Source organism: Leuresthes tenuis, unplaced genomic scaffold (assembly GCF_036924035.1).
Source record: "Leuresthes tenuis unplaced genomic scaffold, fLeuTen1.0.hap1 SCAF_8, whole genome shotgun sequence".
In the NCBI taxonomy this organism is placed as follows: Eukaryota; Metazoa; Chordata; class Actinopteri; order Atheriniformes; family Atherinopsidae; genus Leuresthes; species Leuresthes tenuis.
In genome coordinates, this window is record NW_027325362.1 from 5945793 (window position 1) to 5968462 (window position 22670).

At 39.4% G+C, this 22670-nt stretch overlaps 1 protein-coding gene across 2 annotated transcripts in view; it reads left to right on the plus strand.

Annotated features, from left to right (window-relative positions):
- The window catches only part of bean1 (brain expressed, associated with NEDD4, 1), a 47077-nt gene extending 25691 nt beyond the window's left edge, over window positions 1-21386 (plus strand). The window contains exons 3-6 of one of the 2 annotated variants that reach the window (XR_011917001.1): window positions 8486-8689; window positions 8976-9117; window positions 16616-17592; window positions 17689-21386. Coding sequence is in view for 1 of the 2 variants with exons in the window: in XM_072390578.1 (XP_072246679.1) it covers window positions 8486-8689; window positions 8976-9117; window positions 16616-17006 (737 nt within the window). In the remaining variant the exon portion in view is untranslated. Of the gene's footprint in view, window positions 1-8485; window positions 8690-8975; window positions 9118-16615 lie in introns of both variants that reach the window. The other variant, XM_072390578.1, reaches the window with a different exon arrangement.
- Window positions 21387-22670: the final 1284 nt, after the last annotated feature.

A 22670-nucleotide genomic window follows, 5' to 3' on the forward strand; every position in this document is an offset into this window, starting at 1 on the left:
GTTCTCTGTACTCCAATAGCCTCCACAGTCACCAGATCTAAATCCAACAGCGCACCTTTGGGATTTGGTGGAACGGGAGATTCGCATCATAGATGTGCAGCTGACAAATCTGCAGCAACTACGTGATGCTACCATGTCAATATGGACCAAAATCTCTGTGGAATGTTTGCAACACCTTGTTGAAAGTATGCCACGAAGAATTAAGGCAGTTCTGAGGGCAAAAGGGGGTCTAACCTTTAACTAGCGGGGTGTAGATACCTAATAGAGTTGCCGATGAGTGTATGTTCCCTGATGGAAGTAAGACAGACTCACACCTCAAGGGATGGTTTGAGTCAGTAGAGATAAATCTGTTTCTTTCAAAGACGTGACCTTAAACGGGTCATTGAGGTCTTGTTCCTGCAATTTTGCAGCACATCTTTATCCTGCCCTGCAGGCAATTTCTCTGTTTTACAGAAAATGCCAATAAAAGAAAACATTTTCCTAAAAGTGGGGCCAACATTAAAACGGTTAAAAAAAAAAGGTTATTACTAGAAAAGAATCAATCACTACAGGACCATGTTCAAAGTCATTGGACGTAATAATCCTCATTAAATTTGATCATGTGATGCCTGTCATATTGGCTTCTGCATTCATTTGTGTGTAAGATAAATAAAAATGAGAGAGGTTGCAGCCCTGGGGAGATCCAGTAGAGAAGATCCATCCAGTAAAAAATCATTCATCCTCAACAAATGTGACAGCAAATCATGCCAGTGTCAAAACTGTAAATGCTCTTTAACCTTCCTGCTGAAACATGCGGCTTGATGCAGGTAAAAGTAGAGGAGAAGTCAATAAAAGGGAAAAGGAAAAGGGCATTGACCTCTGCTAGATGTTTAAAAGCGTCACCCACGTCTCTACCCAACCTGTAAGCAAACTGGAGAGGGTCTAACTTATACTGAACAGTGAAGTCTACAAGGGTGCGTCCTTCAGGAGTTCTTTGAATGAATTCATAACAAGAAAAGTGAGTGATTGTGGCCTGAAATCGATGAGTGTCTTTGGGGTTTTGCTCTTAGGCAGAGGAACAGTTGACAACTAGAAGTTAAAACTATAAACGTCTGCCAGACTGACCTCCAAAACCATCACAGCCAGGACTTTTCCTTTCTTTGACGCCTCAGAAAAGTCTAAAAACCACGGACGTCTGATGGACATGTTATTCAATGCAGGATTTAAATCATCATTTTTTAAAAGCAGATCATCACACGATTATCTAAAAACCATAAGCTCATTGGAGAAACGTAGGTCGGTTCTCCCTTTCAAAGAAACTGCATGTTTTTTGCATGTTTTTCCAAACCCTCCCATGCAGGGTATGAACTGTCAGTGCTCCCTATGCTACATCATGTCCCCCCCGATTAAAGCTGATATTTCAATGGTTGGCTATGTTGTTGACCAGTTATTTGCCCCAAAGTTTATTATTTGAATGAATGTACATGGATTTTGGAGGATAATCGCCTCCTTACAATAGAAGATGTATGCAGACACATCTGTCAGTTAAATATTTCTGAGTCAAGTTATAAGTCACAGACAGTGCTGAAAACATAGCTTGGCTACCTCAACACCATGGCTAAGCACAGGTCAAAGATTTGTATGAGTTGATCTCGTTTAAAACACTGTGTAACTGTAAAAAGTAATGGCAGAAAGCTTCAGCTTTTGTTTGTTAAAAATCAGTAAATAGGTTTCAGATCAACCCCCAGCTTAGGGCCTGGGAATTGGCTTTTTATAACCCAGCTGTGTACTGTATGCGACGGGTTCAACTGTAAACTTTAGTGGCAAGTTGTCAAAGTGAATTTCCTTTTTTACTGTTTCATTATACATGAACATAAACTATCTCAGTCTCATCCCATTGGTCACTGTGTTTCTCATGCAGACAAGATGAAGAGACACAATACGATTTCTTTGTGCTGCAAGTACATTTTTATCTTGTTTTTCTGGAAGTTTTGGTTTCAGTGTGTTATATGTACATAAGAGAAAAAAGAGAACAAAGAGAGGAAAGGTGTATTATCGGGAGCCACCCCAACTATAAGCGTTGTCAAAAAGGAAAGTTTTAATCTTAATCTTAACCTGTCGTCTGAGAGCAAAGTGCTCTGTGGGGAAAGCATCCAACTGTGAGATCTTTAAGATCTGATGGGGCTTGGTCATTAAGAGCTTTATATGCTTAAGTTTAACAGGGAGCCAATGAACAGAAGCTAAAACTGGAGAAACATGATCTTTCCTGTTAGTTCTCATCAGAACTCTGGCTGCAGCATCTTGGATCAGCTGGAGGTTGGATCAGGTTTTATGCTCATCTTGTTGGATTTCCTTTGTTTTACATTCATTGTTCTTAACAAAGAACAATTTCAGTGAGGCAAAGGAAGTAGAACACAGAAGATTTACTTCATCTTCTTAAGCTGAATGCTGTTGTGGAGATTTATAGATTTCTTGTTAACTCACTCTGTTCCTCTATACTGATTTATCTAATGGGATAGGTCTGGTAGGGCTAATATTTTTCCCTTTTAGACTACAAAGAATCTCTAGTACACACACACACACACAAACACATTTCTATCTTTATTTTCTGCTTTCTTTCTGCAGCTGGGTCCAATCCCTTCAGGCTTTTGAAATATATCACTATCACCTTTTATTACGAGCACCACTCCCTTTATCTTTCTCTGTCTCCCTCAGTGTCTGACCAACCAACTCAAAATTATTGTGTGGTTGCCTTTTTCCCCTCTTCTACTTCTACTCTTTGGATCCATTAAATCACACTTAAGAGAAACGATTGTTAAAAATGGCAATAAAATTCACCCACCCACCTGCTATGAGCACATTCATTCTTTGTCTATGAGCAGGCTGCTCTTATGAAATAGTCTAACACACCAAATCAGCTGACATATATTGCATGACTGCCTGCCTCCCTACTCATCTAAACTCAGACCATTTGCCATGTCATATAGCACAGTAAAATCCGAGGTGAACAGTGTAAACGGCACATAATTGACACACAGCTTATAAGCAATGCCATTAGATAGCATCACATTATTATTGCCAATGAGCAGCCTCTTCATTAATTTAAATGTTTTTATTTACCAGTAATGTCAAAACACACATGGTTTATTAGACATAGAAATTAAACCTCAGATTAGCTTGAATGTTGTCTTATTAAAGATGCAGAGAGTTAGCATCACTGGCATAATGTAGACCAGATGGAGCGAACCAGCTGTCGTACATGGATCATGTCCCATGTGTGCACTGATTGCAGTTTATTGTCACTAATAAAGCTTTATGTTGATGAAGTAGATGCACAGGGATTAACACTGTAACAGGAAACACATCTGAAGTGCATTACTTACTGTATAAGGATTTTTCAACAGGGATAATATATATGGTATATTTGCACGTTTATAAGATATAAATGTCACTGAAATGATATGATGTGATGTAAGATTACAACGAGGGTAGTTCTGTAGTTCATCATATCAGTTTTTGTTGTCAGAGGACATACTTTAACAAGGCTATGTTACACCAAGTCGTATAAGTAGGGAAAAAAGTTTGGGTTCTTATTTAAAGAGAGGTTTGTGTTTTCATCCCCGTGTAACATTTACTTTGCTCAAAATCTCGTCAAAATGTAACATGTGGTACAGAAGCTGGTTTCTTAATACAGGAAAAACAATAGAAACTCATCTCTGAGGGACTTATGACATCTTAGGACCCCCTGCAGCGTCTGTTTGCTATAGACTAAGCATAAGCAAATTAACCATATCACTCAAAAATTTATCAAAATTGCTGTGGATCCATGTTGTTTATCCACAGCTTATCCAGTTCAGTCGTGGGGGGTGGCTCGAGCATATGGCAGCTGTCATCAGGCGAAAGGCAGGGTATAACCCACGCAGGTATAGCTGTGGATGTTACATCAAATAAGTCTGTGTGACTAGAGCAAAGAAATGAAGTCTTAAAAATACTATACACAGCAAAAACCTTGCAGTTCAAATCTATCCCAATCTATATCATTTACATGTATCGTATCTTTCTCTCAATACTGTGTGCATCATAGTGTTACAAAGAGAGTGAGGTCCATGTGAACTGAAGTCTATACCTTTATGAATTTCCACGTGACTCCTCTCTGGGGATAAAGTCAGAAAATAGAATATATACGGAAAAGATGAGAAGCGAAATGAAGAGAAAATCCTGTTAGGAGAGGAAAGTAAAGATGAAGACGTCTGCAAGAGAGGAGACGTTCCTGAGAGCGTAAAGAGGTCTGGTAGGAATCGTCTGGGGTGAGAGAACATTTTACTCTTCTGGGGAATCTGTGTGAAACCAAATTACTATAGACAAGTGAATTACAAATGCTGCCATTCAGGAGAGAAAGAGACGAAAACTGAGCCAAGGATGAGCACAGAAACAGAAATGAAAAATTATATTGCGAGTGTAAAACATTTTCATTGTTCCTCCTGCTTTACATCCGGTGCTATAAAGAGTTTGTTTCAGTAATGTGGGCATCTTCCTCTGGGTCAGTCTGACAATAGATTATATTTATTCTTTATAAAGAAAAGGCTCTTTATTGAATCCTTCCCTGTGAATTAATTGATCATGAGAGGAATGTAAATGGTAGCGCTTATTGCTATAAACTTTGTGAGCTGCAGTTTCCTCATTATTTGATTGTGTAACTGCTTTTATTTGAACAAAGAATCAACAAAGCTGCCAAAATATCTTCAAATTACACTTATTACCTAAATAAATCCTACCTGCTTCATACTCAGGTGTTTCTGACCTAATTTTAACAAAGTAAAGCATGTTTGGATTATTCAAAGTTGAAACTAGTCTTTTAAAATAATCGGTTCAATGGATTTTGTAAAGATGTATTGGCAACTAAATTCTAACATTTAACAGCTGAGCTGAAGATGAAGAAACAAGCACATAAATTCAAACTGAAGAGAAACTAATAAACAAGACAAGGCATCAAACGATGATAAGGATTTTTGCATAGAAGAAAGAAAACCAAGGGGTGATATACTGAGGGAGGTAATGATGTAATGCCGAGCAGGGGTGGCAATCAGCAACAGAATCCTGGTGTAACTCAAGGGCTGGAAGCAAAACTAACTGGTACAAACAAAGGAAGTCTGGACCAAGAATGTAGAGCACAAAGGAAAGTTAACCAGAATATGGAACACGATAAAAAATAACTGAACATAGACACGAGTAAGTCAAGTAATCATTAACATAATAAAACCACATATATATTTACATGGAGATTTTAACAGAACATGAAACTCAGCCATGAAATCAAACAACATCTAAACTGAAACACAACATAGGTAAACGTAGAAAATGTATTTTCATGTCATTATCCAACTCACTGTATCTACACTGTGGAGCGGTGAATTTTAAACAGTCTTTTCTTTGAAAATAAGAGGGATTGTGTTGACTAAACCTAACCAAGCTACCCCAAAGGGGTTCAGGCTTCTGGTCTCACACGAGACCATGTGTCTGTGGCCGGCGTCGGGCACCAATGCCACAGGACACCTTGTGTGTGTCCAAAAGATGCATAACAGCAGCATCTGACAGGGTAAACAGTGTCAACTGTCTGAATGATCCCAGCTTTTACAGGACAGGGTTGTTAGCCTTGTGCCCAACCTCAACGTGACAGACCAGGTTCAGTCTGCTTTGAATCAGTTACTCAACCAAAAAAAAAAAGTTTTTACATGCACACGCCAGTCCCTTCATTACAACAAGGTGGTGATCCACCAGAGATAAAAGTTTGAGGTAGAGGCTACACTGCTTCCTGCTTTGCTGCTGACTGACAACAGTCATGATTACCATTAATGCTATAAAGGACTCCATTGGTAAAGTGAAAGCTTCATTTAGAATTTGGACATGATAGATACTCTCAGCTGTTATGGAAAAACATCATATTGTCCTAAAACTATATCAAGAACAGACAAGTTCCAAGTAATTAAATTAAATCAAATGTTACCCAAAAAGATCCATCATGCCACAACTAAATAATTACTTCAACTGAATTAATTCATTGTATTGAGCAGGCATTGAACTGGTAACATTGGATATAACAACTGTTAAATGTAACACCAAATAAATCTGTCATTTTTTATATAGTGAAAATGCACAACATTAGAACACAAATAAAGCATATATACAGAATAGAAATCTCTTCCTTCACCTTTAATGAAACTGTACCATCACCGTTTCAAAGCAACTGGCAGTAAGACAGAAATAGGAGTAGCCAGACAAACAGGAAGAGGGTGGACAGGCAGTGCTAAAAGACAGATGAGACATTAAACAGAGAGGAACAGGATTGTTCTGTAATCTAATGATAATTATGACTGTGTGTAGGCTCTAACTCTAATTATCTGTCACACACTGAAATGGAATAAGTCCTCAGGGAGTGTGAGCTGGAAAGAGGGGGTTAGAGGAGGGGAAGGAGAAAGAATAAGGATGCATGTGTGCATGGAAAGACAACAGTTATGCAACACAACCCCCCCCCTCCTCCCCCATGCACTTCTGTTAATGGAAGACTTGAATTATTGATTTTACAAAAAAATTAAGAGCAGTTATCATAAGATCTAAGATTGAGAGAAGGGTCTCCAGCTTCTAGAAGAACAAGGAGTCTTGCAACAGATTGTTTGGCCCCAACATCTGAAACCTAAAACCATGAAATAAGTTCTCCAGGATTGGAGAATAAACCTACAGGACCTGCCAAGTTTCATAAGAAAGCATGTGGTGGCCACAGCAAATAAATGAATCTATGATATTATTATGATCCCATTCGTCTGCAAACAGCTTAATTGATAAAGTTTGCTTTACCTTACTTTAACATGTCACACATAGTCTCTTCATGTTTGTTGTCAAGATTCAGGAAACAAAGTCCAGATGCCTTTATTCAAGCTCCTTGGATTCAAGCTCCTTCAGATGAACAACATCTGAAGTAACAAAACTAAGGACTTACTGGTGATCATGATTCAGGCCGACTCTGTAAGACATCACAGAAAAACACAAAGAACACACTCTTATGTCTGCACTGTTGAGTTATGTCTCCTTGTTCAGGTGTATTTTTAACACTGGCGACATGAGGAGACACAGCAGGGGCTTGTGACCGCTGATTTTTCATGTCAGTTCGGTGTATAAAAGCCTTAATTTCTTACAGAATTATTTATGGGTACACAACTCCACAAACGCGTTTCGAGCAAAAATCGGCCACAATTGTTCACTTTGATTTCAGCGCTCTCATTAAAAAACACCTGTTGTCGAAATGAACAGACTAAATTAACTTAAGTAAAGCTTAAAGTCCTGTTTATTTAGAAAATATGATTTATATATTGTATCATATGATCTATATACGCGTAAGTTTCTTTAATGAGTGAGCTCTATTACAGCTCAAAGCAGTAGCTCCCAACTTATTCTTACGTACATTATTCTTCAACTTTCATGGTGGTCTAAAAGACCATAATAATCTGTGCTGATGACATGGCTGAAGTGAAACATTGTTTCTTGTACACAAAAAAACCTAATTTAACAGCACTTATTAGGGGTCACGCAGCGTAGCTGCAGACACCTATTGTTTTAGTAGCTTTTCCTATTATTATTGATCTACTTTCCGCTGCAATTGAAGTCTATAGCAGCCCCATGAACGCTAAGGTTAAGATGCATACAAAAATGCATTTTTGCTCATATCTTTGGACCTGTTGGTTCAAATTTCACAAATGAAGTACCGTTGGCATCCCTGGATGTAGACAAGGTCAAAGCACCCTATGATGCCATTCGCGCCATCTTGGATTTTCTGCCATTTTGAATTATATCAAAAACCTTCAAAAAGCATTACAGGTCACCCAGATTGTCTGATTTCCACGGGACTTGGCAAATAGAATCTTCAGACCAAGCCTCACAAAAGCAATCACATGGAATATTTAAATTCACTTACGTTTTCCCGTAGCAGCCAATCGAACTCAGCGCTGACATGCCAAAAAGGATGTGAGGCAACCATTTGATGTTTAGACGTCAAACTGCTAACACAGACTCATGGCCAAGTCTTTCAGAGGCCCAAGAATTCTGGTGAACTTCCATCCAGAGGGGGCACTATAAGTAGCGAAAATGCATTTTGCTCATAACTTTGGAGCCGTTGGTTCAAATTGGACAAATGAGGTACCGTTGGAATCCCTGGATGAAGACAAGTTCATCACAAACTTGGTATATGGACTCATGATGCCTTCCTGAGCAACCATAGGCTTATCTGCTATTCTGCTAGACCCCGCCATCGCTGCTCGCAGCTATATTTTCATTATTAAAGTTACACAAATTTGCTCCCATCTTAACACGACATTCTTGATCTAAATGCGTAGCATCTCTCTCAGATAACACCCTGTCAGTTCTTTTGAAACTGAACAAATGAGCACAACTCTGTATGTTTCTGTTCACACACACTCAAACCTGACCTTCTCCGTCTCTGTCTGTCTCCCTGCAGTGAGCTCCAACCAGAGCCATGGGGAGTACCCAGACTGTCGAAGTGAGAGGGAGTCAGGAGGGGAGGCATCGCTCCTGGTGTCTCCGCTGGTGGTCGCCGGGATTGTTATAGGTCTGGTCCTCTTCCTCTCCTGCATCACCATCATCGTTGGCAGCCTGCGCAAAGACAGTCGACTCAGAAACCCACAGCTCCGTGCAAGCTATGGTCAGTCTCTGACATATCTATTGATTTTCTGATGGACCCTGACATAGCTGTAATAATAATGAAGCGTCTGACTAAGAGATGCTGCTAGCAGGTACATTGTACCACTTGATGTATCTTCCCCTTTTCATCAAGGACTATAAATTACAAAGGACTATCTGCCATTTGAATACAGTAGTATTAATAAACTGGGGTGTGCAATAAGAAACTGTGTATTGTGTCTACATAAACTTCACAATCTACAATTATTTTTGAAACATAAATTAGCCTCATGTCTCTGTCTCTCCAGGACCAGACGGTTTTTCTTATGGAGGTTCAGCAGGAGAACTGAGGTCTAGCTGCTTAGAGGACTTTCCTCCTGGTTTAGACTTTGACTCGTACAGAGAGAATCTGTCACAGATCAGTAACCTGTACCCTGACTCACCACCACGGTAAGTCCTATTGTTATTCTATAGCAATAGAAGTTTGGCTGAGAACTTTCTTGGCTCATGAGATACAGCTTATTTTTGAACAGATTATATTAACAACCTGTTAATTATTCCACTTTAAAGGAGGTGAATTCCTTTTTTTTTCTTCACACAGTCTTTGTGCTAAACATCGTTTTATACACCTTTATACATCTCATTTTGCATTTATAAACTAGTTGCAATGACCTGAATAATTATTTTCTCATTTTCTGTTCTGATATGTATACTGCAGGGTTTCAGAGGCTACTTACTATTAACAGAAGCATTGTACAAGAAGAAAACAGGACGCGTGCACAAATGCACAACACTAGATTGAGGTGTAGGTGATCATTTGACTTTTAGCTGTAAAGTTCAACGTCACAACATCATCAAATCTACATTTTCTACTGTGTAAAAACCACAAATGCAAGAGAACCTCGATGGCACTTGAGTTTGAAGAAAGTTTGTCTCTTTTTCTTTTCATTTGAATGGCACCATGAGCCTCAAGTGCCAAATGTAGAATGCAGATGCTTCATGTGTGTCTGTGGAGTCTGCCTATATACTGCAAACGTCCAAAGTGTGTCCTCCAGTTGTGTAATGGGAAAATGTTATTTACGGGACCAAAGATGTCTCATGGATGCCCCCACCATACCTTTTATTGTGTCCACCTGTGTTTCACTGCAGATTTGAGCTGGAAATAATAATTAACTGCAACAACTGCAGCTTTTTGACTTGGGAATTAATTCCAATCTCAGTGGGAGTTATTAGTTTTTGTCCCAAGGGAAAGGGGTTTGAGGAATGGTTGCCTTCTTGCAAGATGAATTTCTACTTCATGGTCAAAATGGGTCACAGAGCCAACAATAAGTTACATGCACAGTTGAGTCAAGCTATAGTTACAGCTAGGCTTGGCCTTTTAACCGGACCTCCGTTCTCGTACTACTATAAATGCACTGGAGCTAAATTGAGTTATAACTAAAGAATGTCTGGTGCTGCAACACTGTGGACTGTGTTAGCAGATGCTCAAGACATTCTGCTGATTCTAACTTTCTCTGTGGTGGATCATTGTACATGTCAGTGTAGCTGAATTCACTGCACAGATGTTTTACAGCTACTTGAATGAATCAGATGATGCTGTGCTTATAAAGTCAGGATTAGACCAAAGTGATGGTTACAAGTTGTCATGTTGTCTTAATGCGCTGATTTTCTGTCCCAATTCACTGTGAATTTGGCTGTGTCAATATACAAAAAGATGCAAAAAAATGGAAGTCTGGAGGTTGTACTGAGTGCCTTGGCCCACTTAAATCTTCTTGAGGGTAGACATACAGGAGTGATTCAATCCCTAACAGCATTATCTGGGTGTATTAGTCCAGTTTAAGAAGTTTAACTTCATTTGATTTTGGCCAGACTAACGCGTTTACATGCATTTTAAAAGTCCAGTAATTTGCTTTTTTTCCCCAGTGTCCATCCAACATTCTTAATGTCGGATCTGCTCAGTTGCTTCTTTTTGGCAAACCTTGAGGTTTACTATTAGGAAAACAAGTTCAAATTCAGCCTTAAGCCATCCACTATGAGCTACGGCATGGTGAAATATAAAAGCAGACCATATCTCTTTGGCCAATTATGTCAAATGTCAAACATAAAATGCAACTGACCATTCATCCAACATCCCCCACTGTTCTCAGTCCACTCGGTTTGACCCATCTTCTGTGGTAATTCACTTATTAGGAAGCATTGCTACCTCTTGTGCCCTTTAGAGGGATGTTGAAATGATTATTTGTGCACCTTCTGTGTGTATGTGGTAGAGGGAGAGAAAGAAAGAGCTTGCTAAAAGCCGGTGTCATGGTGTTTTTGATCTAAATGTCAGCTGGTCTAATTGGCAACTTTAATAATTCACATAAATCCCTACCCTGCAGTGTGTGTGGGCTTCCTCTTCCTCTTTGTACAGCCTTAAACATTCACTCTTAATCCAAAATATTACATCTGAGGCTGGACAGTATGGTTTTGATTAGCCTTTTTCCTAAAGCAGATTCAAGATCATCTACTGTGCCCAGGAAGAAACTGAACAAGACTTGAACTAATATTGATTTTCTCTCTTTACTCACCACACCATTGTACCTACAGCTTATATTCTCTGAGGTTTCAGCAGACTCAGCATAGTCTTAGAAATGTTCCATATGGATCTTGATTCATGCTGATTCAATGCTGTTGCATAGTTCTCGCAGGTTTTTGGGCAAACATTCATCATGTCGAATCTGAAGTAGAGAGTCCCTGCTGCAGTTGTGATCTGGGGACTAACCTAAAACTTATGTTGTGTTCTTGGTGTTATCTTGCAACACAGACAAATGCATTACCCTGCTGGACAAATACATCATCTGTGAAGGGATGCACCTGGTATCAGTAAGGTTTAAACGATGCTTGCTACTGCGAAGTAATGTGGGCCAGGAATTATGCCATATGTCATTTTAGCTGTAATGGGATTTCTGATGTTTCCAGTCAATGAAAAATACTGAATACACAGTTTGTACTTGTTTCAGCTCAATTAGTAGAGACGTGAGAGTGAAAGAAACCAGCGTTATGACTAGGACAGAAAAGAAAGGGAAAAGGGGAGCTTGCAAACTACGTCAGCACTCTGGCAGGGCACCAGAGTGTTCTGGACTGCCTGTGTGAGAGCCGGACTTCTTGGCCAGCATGATGGGACAGCAGCCAACACACAAACACACAAATGTGCAGATACATACATTTAAATCATACATTTTGTTTACCATAATGCCAGCAAGTTGTTGTTTGGTACACTGTCAACAAGCTGGTAGCTGCAGTCATGTGATGCTCCTGCAGGGTATGTGTGTGTGAGTGTATGTGAGTGTGTGTGCGCTTGAGAGTATGGGCCACAGATGGTTGAGGGAAACTCAGAGAACTCAGATCAACAGCTTACCTACTGAGACTGTGAACATTAACACTTCCGATTGAAACACACACATAATCACCTGCACTCGTACAAGACGCACACTCTCACCTCGGAGTGACTCACTCTCACGGATCAGCAGGTTACCTGTGGAGACTGAAAGCTTCTGCTTCCTCTTAGGGAGAAGCTGGGCAAGCTTCGGTATGTGTGCACACATGCACACACACTCCCTTTATGTTATGCACATTAGGTCTGAGGGGATGGGCAACAGAAAAAGAGTTGTTTTTATTTGGTTTAAACTCAAACTTTGTCTCTAGATGTCACTAACTCATACATACTGCTCTTCTAAAGTAGGAATAATTGCTTCTTTTGTTTTATTTCAACTTATTTTGCAATTGAGTCCAAGCAGAAAGTGTAAACACTTTTTTCTAGTTTAGCATAAACTGTGGGAACAGATTAGAGGAATCAGTCTCAATAGCTGAGACAATATTTCTCTGAATAATGTTGAAGACTATAGATCAAAGGAGAATAACATGTCCATGAGGGGGCCTGCAGATGGACAAAGTACTGATCTAGAATACAATTTCCAGGAGGCGGTAATATTCTATTAAACATTTCACCTGTAGTCGCTTTATGCTGCAACATCATGGCAGCTGTAGCTCAGGAGATAAGAGTGGTGGGGGTTTGTTCCCAACTTCTCCAGCCTACAAGTCAAAGTATTCTTGGGCAACATACTCCAATATTCAGCAGTATCCTTTAAAATGTGTAAAATCAAATCATCCCTCACACAACTACACATTTAATTTCAGTGCACTACTTATCTGGTTCTCTTCCTCCACAGGCAAGTACCTCTCAAAGTGCTAAAAAGCAGAGCCATGCCAACTATAATGTGCAGCCATAAATACCCGCACTCACACCGACACAAGCTGACCTTATGCTGTCAGATGTAGCGAGAGTTGTCTGGTGTTTAGCTCTGTTGAGCGTCACAACCATTGCATGAACGCATGCCAGAGCTCCTCCCTTTCTACTGACAGAATAACATGTCCATGAGTTGAATTTCAGATTCCAGAAATTACATCTCTGGCATGTTGTAAAAGAACAAATTTTATGTTTGCAAAAGAAAGATCGTAGGCAATAGTTTTCTAGAGAGCTGCATCATAGGCACTCACTCTTACGAATCTTTTAAAAGGCTGCGATCATTTACATAGCCACAATTTTTTCTTTCTTGCTTTTACACTCTATCTAATAAATAATTCTTATTTTCAAAAAGATGGGTTGAGTTTATGTCAGGACAGTTAAAGTAATAACATAAAGGATCTGTTTTTACTCACGAACATGCTTAGAAAATTAAGCTAATTCTTAAGCTAATTCTGGCTATCTGCCAGAATCAGGGCTGGAGGGCACATCCTGATATGAAAAGAAGAAAACAAGAGTGTAAAAACAAGAAAAAGAGGGGGAGACAAAAAAAAAACTAGGCAATAACATCCTTAAATGATTGATATTAGAGGTGTTATCACAGTTTTGTGGCTCATTTACGTGATGTGTCTGGATCTCAGACAGAAATAGGCAGGAGACAAAAACACACCAGGTAGATCAACAGAATCCTGCATCTCAGGGGGTACAAATTATTTTTACTCCGGCCACACCTCGTAAACACACACGGTAGCAAAACGCACAAATGTGTTAAACTCCACGTTCATTATGTAGTGTGAGGTTTTTGCAGACACACCCAGCAGAAATCCACAGTGGGAGCTAAGGAGCATATTACCCCTGAGAGACTAAAGACACAGGGGTTTACAGTGTGTGTTTACACCTCGTCGTGGCTGGTGCAAACTTTCCACTGTCTGCAATTTTCACCTCAATATGCCACCACAAACAATCAAGGTCAGTTTTAAAAAAAAAATCATATTATGACTCTTTGAAGTCAGTATATCAACAGAAAATTAAGAAAATATTCTGACAACGTTTATTTGTAGTAAGTACAGTTAAGCTCATTCAGAGAACCAGAATTTTACGAAGATTTAAGAAGTAGATTAAACAAGTAGCTAAATCTGAGATGGGTCTTATTATGTTTGAAAGAAATTAGAAATAGCTGCTATTAGTCTGTGTGGCTTTTTATCCCAGTTATCAGGAAAAAAAATGTTCCAATTACCAGCAGGTGATTGTTGTTTAGACAAATAAACAACCTTAATAAACTTATGAAATATGTAATTAAGTGAGCACTAAAAATCCTCTAATTCGTAGTGATGGCTTTGGATTTTCAATCACTGGATTGAGTGACAGGGTCACAGAAGAAGTCTCTGTCTTCTTGAGCAATGCTGTGTGGGCTCGTTGTTTTAAAGTAGGCTTTGGTCCACATATAGTCCTCATAGTCACCTAAAGCCGGTCCTAACAAGGCAAAATGCTATCAGCAAGATCCTGTAGGGTTAGGAATTAATTAGTTATGGCTCAGGTTAATGTTATGGTGTGGGTTAGGCTGGCCACAGCGAATGGAAGTCAGTGCAGCAGCCTAACAAACATACAGTACAAGTGCACAAGTTTGGGTAAGTAAAGAGCAGTGCGTCCTGTGGACAATAGATGTTTAACAAACAAAAATTACAAATGAACAAAGATGTAAGAAAGAACGTAGAAAAGAAAGTCTCTCGTGCACACAGGCTTGCAGCACAGTAAGACCACGCTGATATGATTAACCACTGCTGATTGAGTTACACTGAATTACTGCTTCCTGTCGCCCCATCTTCATCTACCATTAGCAATACGTACATGCAGTTTTTATAAGATTTAATTTTCTATCTGGTGTTATTCTATTATTTCACAGTGTCTGTGTTCCTCTCTTCTGTCTCTGGTCAGAGAAGCTTTTTGGGAATCAAATAGCGAAGGCAAAGTATGTCCATGGTTCTGTCAACATTGATTCCTGCTTGGTTTGGTTACATGTGGACAGTGAAAAGTGGCATTTTCAAGTAATATATATTTCCATTTATGTGTAATTCACTCATGGTTGGTGAACTTTGCTTTCAGTGCTGCTGCAAGAGTTTACATGAGGTGAACTTGATTCAGAGAAATGTCAGAAATGAATTAAAGCCACTAATTATGTCAGATGTAGTCTCATTTGCTCGCAGTAACTGTGAATAAAAGCTGCTCCGCATGTGGCTGCTCACCATCAGAGGCTGACTGCTAAACAAAACATCTGGGTGATTTGGCCAATCAAAGCAGATGCGGTGCAGTTTGTTCAGCTGCTTTTTGGTTTGGTTTCTTACTGCCTGTCACTGGTCATGCAGCTCTTGAAAGATTTGGCTGTTTTATCTGGTATAAATAGATACATTTGGGGTTTAAGCTTTGACGTGATTCTCAGAGTTCCTCCAAATAGAAACAAGAGTCTTCTGGAGAGTTCTGTGATACTACACGTTTATGCTTTGATCATCAGTTTTGATTCTGCTGTCATAACTGGAGACATTGGAGTAGAGCCGTAAAGCTCTAAAGCAAAGCCACACAGATTCTAAAGCAATTCATCAAAAATCCAAAAGTCAACAGACAAAACTGTTCATTGTTTAAGGAGGTTATTACAAAGCAAACAACTGAGCATTTACAGTCAGGATTTCATTAACAGGATTTTTCTTTCCAAAGAGCTTAATAAGATTTGTATATTATCTTTAACAGCTGCTTTACAGTCATGTTTCTTTTAACTTTTTTTTTTTGTCCATTTACCATTGGAACTCACACGTAACATTGTGTTTGTTGTGTTGTGCATGTAAATTAAATTATGGAGTCTTTCACAGCCAGAATTACCTGAATGAACAAACATTTTCAGATATATTAAAAACCCTTTCTTCTAAAGTGGTCTTGAACAATAGTTCTCCAGGCTTTCTGAGGGTCTGTAACAGTTTTTCTTTGGACTTTGGCTGCTTTTTCTCTCATTCTCAGTCCAGTCCTTGTACCGGACCATTTTCAGAAGAGTGTGTCGTATATCATGACACTTAAACCTGACCTATGCATCATTTACAAATATAAAAGGCTCCTAACTCAAGGGATGAACATGTGCTGTGTCAGCACATAACAGAAAAATTTGTTCCCATTTCTGCATTTATGAAAAATAGCAAATATAACACAGTTTGACAGACATGGAAGGGAAAGGAAGGGAAACAGGGAGAAAAGGCTGAGCTATGCCAAATGACACAAGAAGTGGACTGAAAATCAGTGGCAACAGGTCTTATGGAGGGATGAATCCTCCCCAGAGCCCGGACCTCAACATTATTGAAGCAGTGTGGGATCATCTGACAGAGAACGGAACAAAAGGCAGCCAACATCCAAAGAAGAGCTTTGGGATGTCCTTCAAGAAGCCTGGAGAACTATTCCTGAAGACTCCTTAAATGACAGAAAGCTTGTCTGAGAGGGTTCAGGCTGTGTTGGAGAATGAAGGAGCTCAGACCAGATATTGACGTTCATGCTTGTTAGAATTGTGGGCACATGTTTCACTAAATCCCTACTTCTATTTGCTTATTTCTGGCTAATTTTAAAAACGAGAGGCTTGCCATCGTCATGCCAACAGTGCTAATGATGTCACTTTTGTCTTCATCTCTCTAGCTATGATGAATGTGTTGGCCCAGGTTCGACTCAGATCTACATACCCACAGATGACCCACCTCCTTACTCTTTATTGGACCCCTGTCAGAGCAGAGCAGAGCCAGAGGAGCAACCCACCTACACCCGTCCAGATGCTTCTTCATACTGTGGAGAGACCTCAGCCAGTGCTACCTGGCTCTCCCCCTCTCAAAACCCCCTGGGACTACAGGAGCAGGAGCATGAACACATTGCATCCATCTCCTTTCCGCTGGAGGCAGCGCCGCCCTATGAGTCAGTGCTGGCTGAACAGGGGCAACCCCTCCCTCTTATGCCATGTGACCTTTACAAACACCAATCGGAGAGGGGAGCTGATGGTAACTCCCAGCGACTGCCAGCAAACCAGATATCGTAGGACCATTCAGTTGTTTTTGAATAAAAGTACCAAATAGATGTGGGGAAAGGTGGCTGTTAGGAGCAGCTGTGGCACCAAACAATGGACATTAATGAGATGTGCACATCTTCCACACAGTTGCAAACTCTGGACTGCAACGCTGCTGAGACAGTTAGAGCACTGTACCGTTACGTTTCTGGAACGACAGCTTCCCTCATTAAAAGGTTTATCGTCCCAGTGATGCTGCCTTGGACAAAGACTCCTCCGTTAAATGGTCTCGCTAAGTTTTTTTTCCATGTTTCTAATGTTATTGCCTCTTGAATTAGGACTGATCTAAGAAATGTTTAAGAAGTGTTTAAGCCACAGAATGAAGAGAGTGAGCAGACCTGTTGTTGTTTTTTTTAGATTTGCTGTACCTTAAACTACAAACACACCACATATTCAAAGTCTCAATAGGGTGTAAACATTAGAGCAGAGTCCTGTTCACTAGCTTCCAGTGTGGTGGTAGTATCCTAGTTATTAGAAGAAAGACTTTGGAATTAGATAGTAGTGACCACTACGACCACAATAACTGGAAGAAGAATTATCAAATCACCATTCTTCCCAGGTATGTTTGTTCGACCTTTGAGCACAGCACTATGATGTTATTATGATATATAAAATATAATTAATTTCATGCAGCATGTATCTTGTGTCTTCACAGGGGAGGGCCTCAACTTGTTCAGTGTTTGCCATAACTCTTCCGATCAAGGGCTCTGGTTTTAATATTGATGCTGAAACTAGACACCAGCAGCAAAATGTAGCTCGGAGCTTTCCTCCTTATGAGATTCGGTGGATGCAACAGAGACATTACACATTAAACTGTAGACTTTAATGCAGTGCTCCCTCAGAAATGAATGCTTCCACCTCATGGCAGAATTAAATTTCATCATTTTCCATGATGCATAAATCTTGGAAACAAGGGTTTTGTGTTTGTTGAACTGAAACATTCAATCGCAGGCGGAACAAGAGAGTGAAGCTAAGACGAGTTGCCGCTTATCGACAATTTTAAGATGATGACAGATGGTGAAAAAAACAAACATTTTAGTTGTTGATCCCCTGTCGCAACTAGTCCAAACCCAAAGATTTCACTTTCACATATAAAAGCATGAAGTCTGCTTTATTTAGATCATAACAAAATATTTTGCATGTGTCGCTTTCATTGTGTCATTTCCCCAAAGAGCCTCAGCGGACGCTGGGAATGTTTGGAGTTTTCGAATGCCTTTATCATACATTCGACCACAACATCTACTGTAAATACGAGGAGCAGCGAGGTGGCAGGCAAGCATTCAAAAGGAAAATTCTTATTTGTTGCCATCTCCTTTGATGATAACTCAGCCAGTTCTGACAAATGGATCGGGCTGTCTCATATCAAACAGTTTCCAAACAAACTTAAACTTTATGGTAAACAATTTGACATGCATGCGTTTCTGTCTGACCAAAAAATTCTTGTTACAACCCTGCTCGCATGCCGCAAGAAAGGAAAAAGATAAAAATCCGTGTTGTTGGATCTGTGTCTGACAGAACAAAAACAAAACCAGACAGCAGGTCTACATCAGATCGGTCCACTGTTTCCCATTGTTACCTGTATTACAACCTCCTCGTGTATCACCTCAGAGTTCTGTATTTTCAGCATTTACCACATTCTTACTCAGTCAGAAGCAAGGAAACAATGTTTGAATTGTGTGGAGGAGAAACCTTGGTTATCCTGGAGACACCAAGACCTGTAGACATCATTTATCACCGGTTATTGAAGCAGGAAGTCATTTGAGACTGAGCTTTAATGACAATATAAATGTTTGTAATTTTTTGTCCAGATTCCAACCTTTTGTATCTTAATTTGGAAAATAGTCATTGTGCGATCGTGTGACACTGTTTAATGTTTAAAGATGTGCCTAGAATCCCCCCCGACTGTTAGCTTGAACATTGTAGCCATAATTATCTCTGTGAAACTAATCCAGTGCTTTTTGCTGATAAATGTCTGGTGGTTACATTTGGTATTCTGATGTGGTTTGGAAGAACGCCTCATTAGGACAACATTTATAAGAAGAAAAATCCTTTGGACTCTTTCAAGCCTCCAAAGATAATTTCTGTTTGTTCAGTTTGGCAGCTGAAAACAATACTCACATTCTGAGTTTTCGGCACTTTCTTCTTAACGTTTCGACCGTTCTTGGTCTCTCTAAATAGTTCCAATATATAGTGAAAAAGAAAGCACACCTTCTGTTTTATGTATCAGGACATAAATCACCTGGTCTCAATATTTTGTAAATACAACCTCAGATGCACAACAACACATGAGATGACATATTACACTGTGTCATAATTAATTTAAAGTAAATCCACTCTTACTGCTTCCATAGGAGCTAAGAGAGTAAGGAGCAGCCAGATGCTGCTGATTGAATGAATGTGTTGGGGTGTTTTGATCATACTCAAGGGTGACATCTCTAAAGAAGCAGTTTTGGCATTCAAGTGTGTCCTAGCATTATGCCAATGAGCAAATTAAGCAATTGTGCTGCTCATCAATCTGGGTAAAGTTACAAGGTAATTTCTATATAATCAAAGATTATTCACAAGTGGAAAACATACAACATTGATCTTCCCAGGAGTGGATGTCCCAGCAAGTTCGTCCCAAGGTCAAACAGTGCAATGCTCAGAGAAACTTAAAAAAAGCCAAGAGCTACATCTCAGACTCTACAGGCCTCAGTTAGCATGTTAAATGTTAAAGTTCATGACAGAACAATAAGAAAAAGGCTGAACAAGGATGGCTTGTTTAGAAGGGCTGCAGGAGAAAGCCTTTTCTCTCTAAAAAGAACATGGCAGCACAGCTCAGGTTTGCAAAGCTGCATCTGAACAAACCACAAGACTTCTGGAACAATGTCCTTTGGACAGACCAGACCAAAGTGGAGATGTTTGGTCATAATGCACAGCAGCACGTTTGGAGGAAACCAAACACAGCATATCAGCACAAACACCTCATACCAGCTGTCAAGCACGGTGGTGGAGGGCTGATGGTTTGGGCTTGTTCTGCAGCCACAGCAGCACCTGCAGTCATTGAGTCCACCATGAACTCCTCTGGATACCAAAGTATTCTAGAGTCAAATGTGAGGCCATCTGTCCCACAGCTGAAGCTGGGCTGAAACTGGCTCATCAACAGGACAATGATACCAAACAAAGCAGCAGATCTACAGCAGAATGTGTGAAAAAGGAAAGAATCAAGGTGTTGCAATGGTTCAGTCAAAGTCCTCAGCATGACTGAAATGCTGTGGTGGGACCTTAAGAGAGCTGTGCATAAACCAGTGCTGCAAACCTCAATGAGCTGAAACAACGTTGGTAAGAAGAGTGGCCAAAATTCCTCCACAGCCATGTGAGAGACTGATAAAATCACACAGAAAATGACCACTTCAAGTTTCTGCTGCTGAACATGATTCTATGAGCCCCTGAATCTGAGTTTTGAGTTAGTTTCTGTTAAATAAACAACGATACAGTGTAACATGTTGTTTTTCATCTGAGGTTTTATTTGGTTTCTTTTCAGCCCTGATATATTAACATATTATATATCAATATTTAGATTTTGAACACAATTAGAATATGAACGATGATCAGCACATTACTTTTAAGCCAATCGTCATACATTTACAAATGAACATGTTGTATGTACTACACGTGATACGTAAGGTTCTTTTTTCATGACCATTCACAAACGCAGAGCTTTGTAAAGAAAGTTTTGACATTTCCCACCAGAGGGTGCTGCAGAGCTTTTTACTCACCTGTTCCAAATTAATCTTTGAAAAAGCTTTGATCTGTCACTCTGAATTAGGTAGAAAAATCACATGCATTAACTCGCTGTGCTTGTATAAAACGAAGAGTATGTCAATGCTTTCTTAGAATAGAGCAAAGTCAAAACGTAAAAGAATGTCAGTATTGGTTCATTTTAAACACTTAATGAGAACACGGGACTCATTTCTTGGTGTCTTTCTGATGCATCAGTCAAGCACTTGTTTGTAAATCATTACTTTTTGCCACCTAGCACTAATTTATAGGTGTACTCTGTGTAAGTAAACGCTATGTAGATGTGTTACACATGTATCACACCTATTTATGCTTCTCTCTTTCTTTTTTCATCTCCTGAAATATCAACCCTTAATGATGTTTCATTATGTTGTGCATTAGAGGTTTTGTTAAAGATTTTCTTCTGTACAGAGGAGTGAATAAATCTGAACTCTTATTAAATCTCAGTGGCTGATTTTGGGGAAACACTCAAATGGGGATAGAAACACTTCTACATCTGTGGGGAAGTTAAAATGAGTTATATTATATACATATATCTATATATAGATATATATATATATATATATATTTAAATCTACAGGATACTCTTTCAGAGGTTTAATTCTGGTTTAGTTTAAGATGATGTGTTTTTTACTCACTGTACATATTGTGGGTCAACTGGATGGTTGGATGTCATATTACTACATATGTGACACTACTTTAACGTAACATGTGCAGTTATGCTATATACTGTACTATATGCTATATACTGTGGCTGCCATAGTTTAGGGGTATTCAGCTGGTTACTGCTCAGTCTTGTCACATCCTACATGATGGACCTTTAAAGAAAAGCTCTTGAGAAGCAGAAGGTTCTGCCTGCACTAAACCTCTATAACAAAAAGGCAGCAAATGAGTAAGTGCTGGTATTCTAGAGATACCAAAGTGCACATTACCACAGAGCCACTAGAATTAAAAATGATTCATTCAAAGAGTTCATTATCTTACAGATTTATGTTATATATATATATATATATATATATATGTGGTCTTAATGTATAGATCTTAAACTCTTCTTCAACATGCACCATTAATACTGTAATGTAGTTTTAACAAGGGTGACACTTTTTGAGTTAAAGCTCAGCAGACGCTGTGAAACAGGCTGTCAAAAACAATGAGTAAACCAATGTAAATGTCACAGAATGTGAAGGAAAAGTCTGTGCAAACATGAGCGTTCCATTTAAAAGGAAATGTGAGTCTCTACCCTACACTCACTTGTGTAGATTAAATGTCTAAATCTTACATGTGCACACTTCATTTATTTGGGACAAACTGAAAAGAGAAGGGAAAAGCAATTATGAATGTGACAGATCTGCACACAAACCCACAAAGCTTTTATTTTACTACATGCAAATGTTCTGCACAGATGTTCTCATTTGATCACGTTCGGATATCAGTTTTAATGCGTCCATCATCTGAACACAAAAGCAGCCACTGACTTTAAGAAAATCATCAGGAATTGGCCAAAAACCCCAGAGGAATCTGTGGTTTGAGGGGATTTATCCTGGGATGCGAGTGGCAGATTTTGGTCTAATTTAGCAGACATTTAGGTGACATGATCTATAAGGCTTCTGTGACACAAAACTCATGATTAGTGACAGAACTAAACATATTTCTGGAGTGTGACTGACTAGTAGGTTCGTCTACAATCTGGATGAAGTGATGGCTTGATTGGAGATGGTTGACAGCTGGAGCCTGACCTTTGCACACCAGGAACTCCTTTTGCAATTACAGGCAGAGAGGAGAAGTGAGCTTAAAAAATTGTGTGGGCGCAAAATACTTCAGATCATTATCTTTACAGTGATTATTCATTATTTCCTT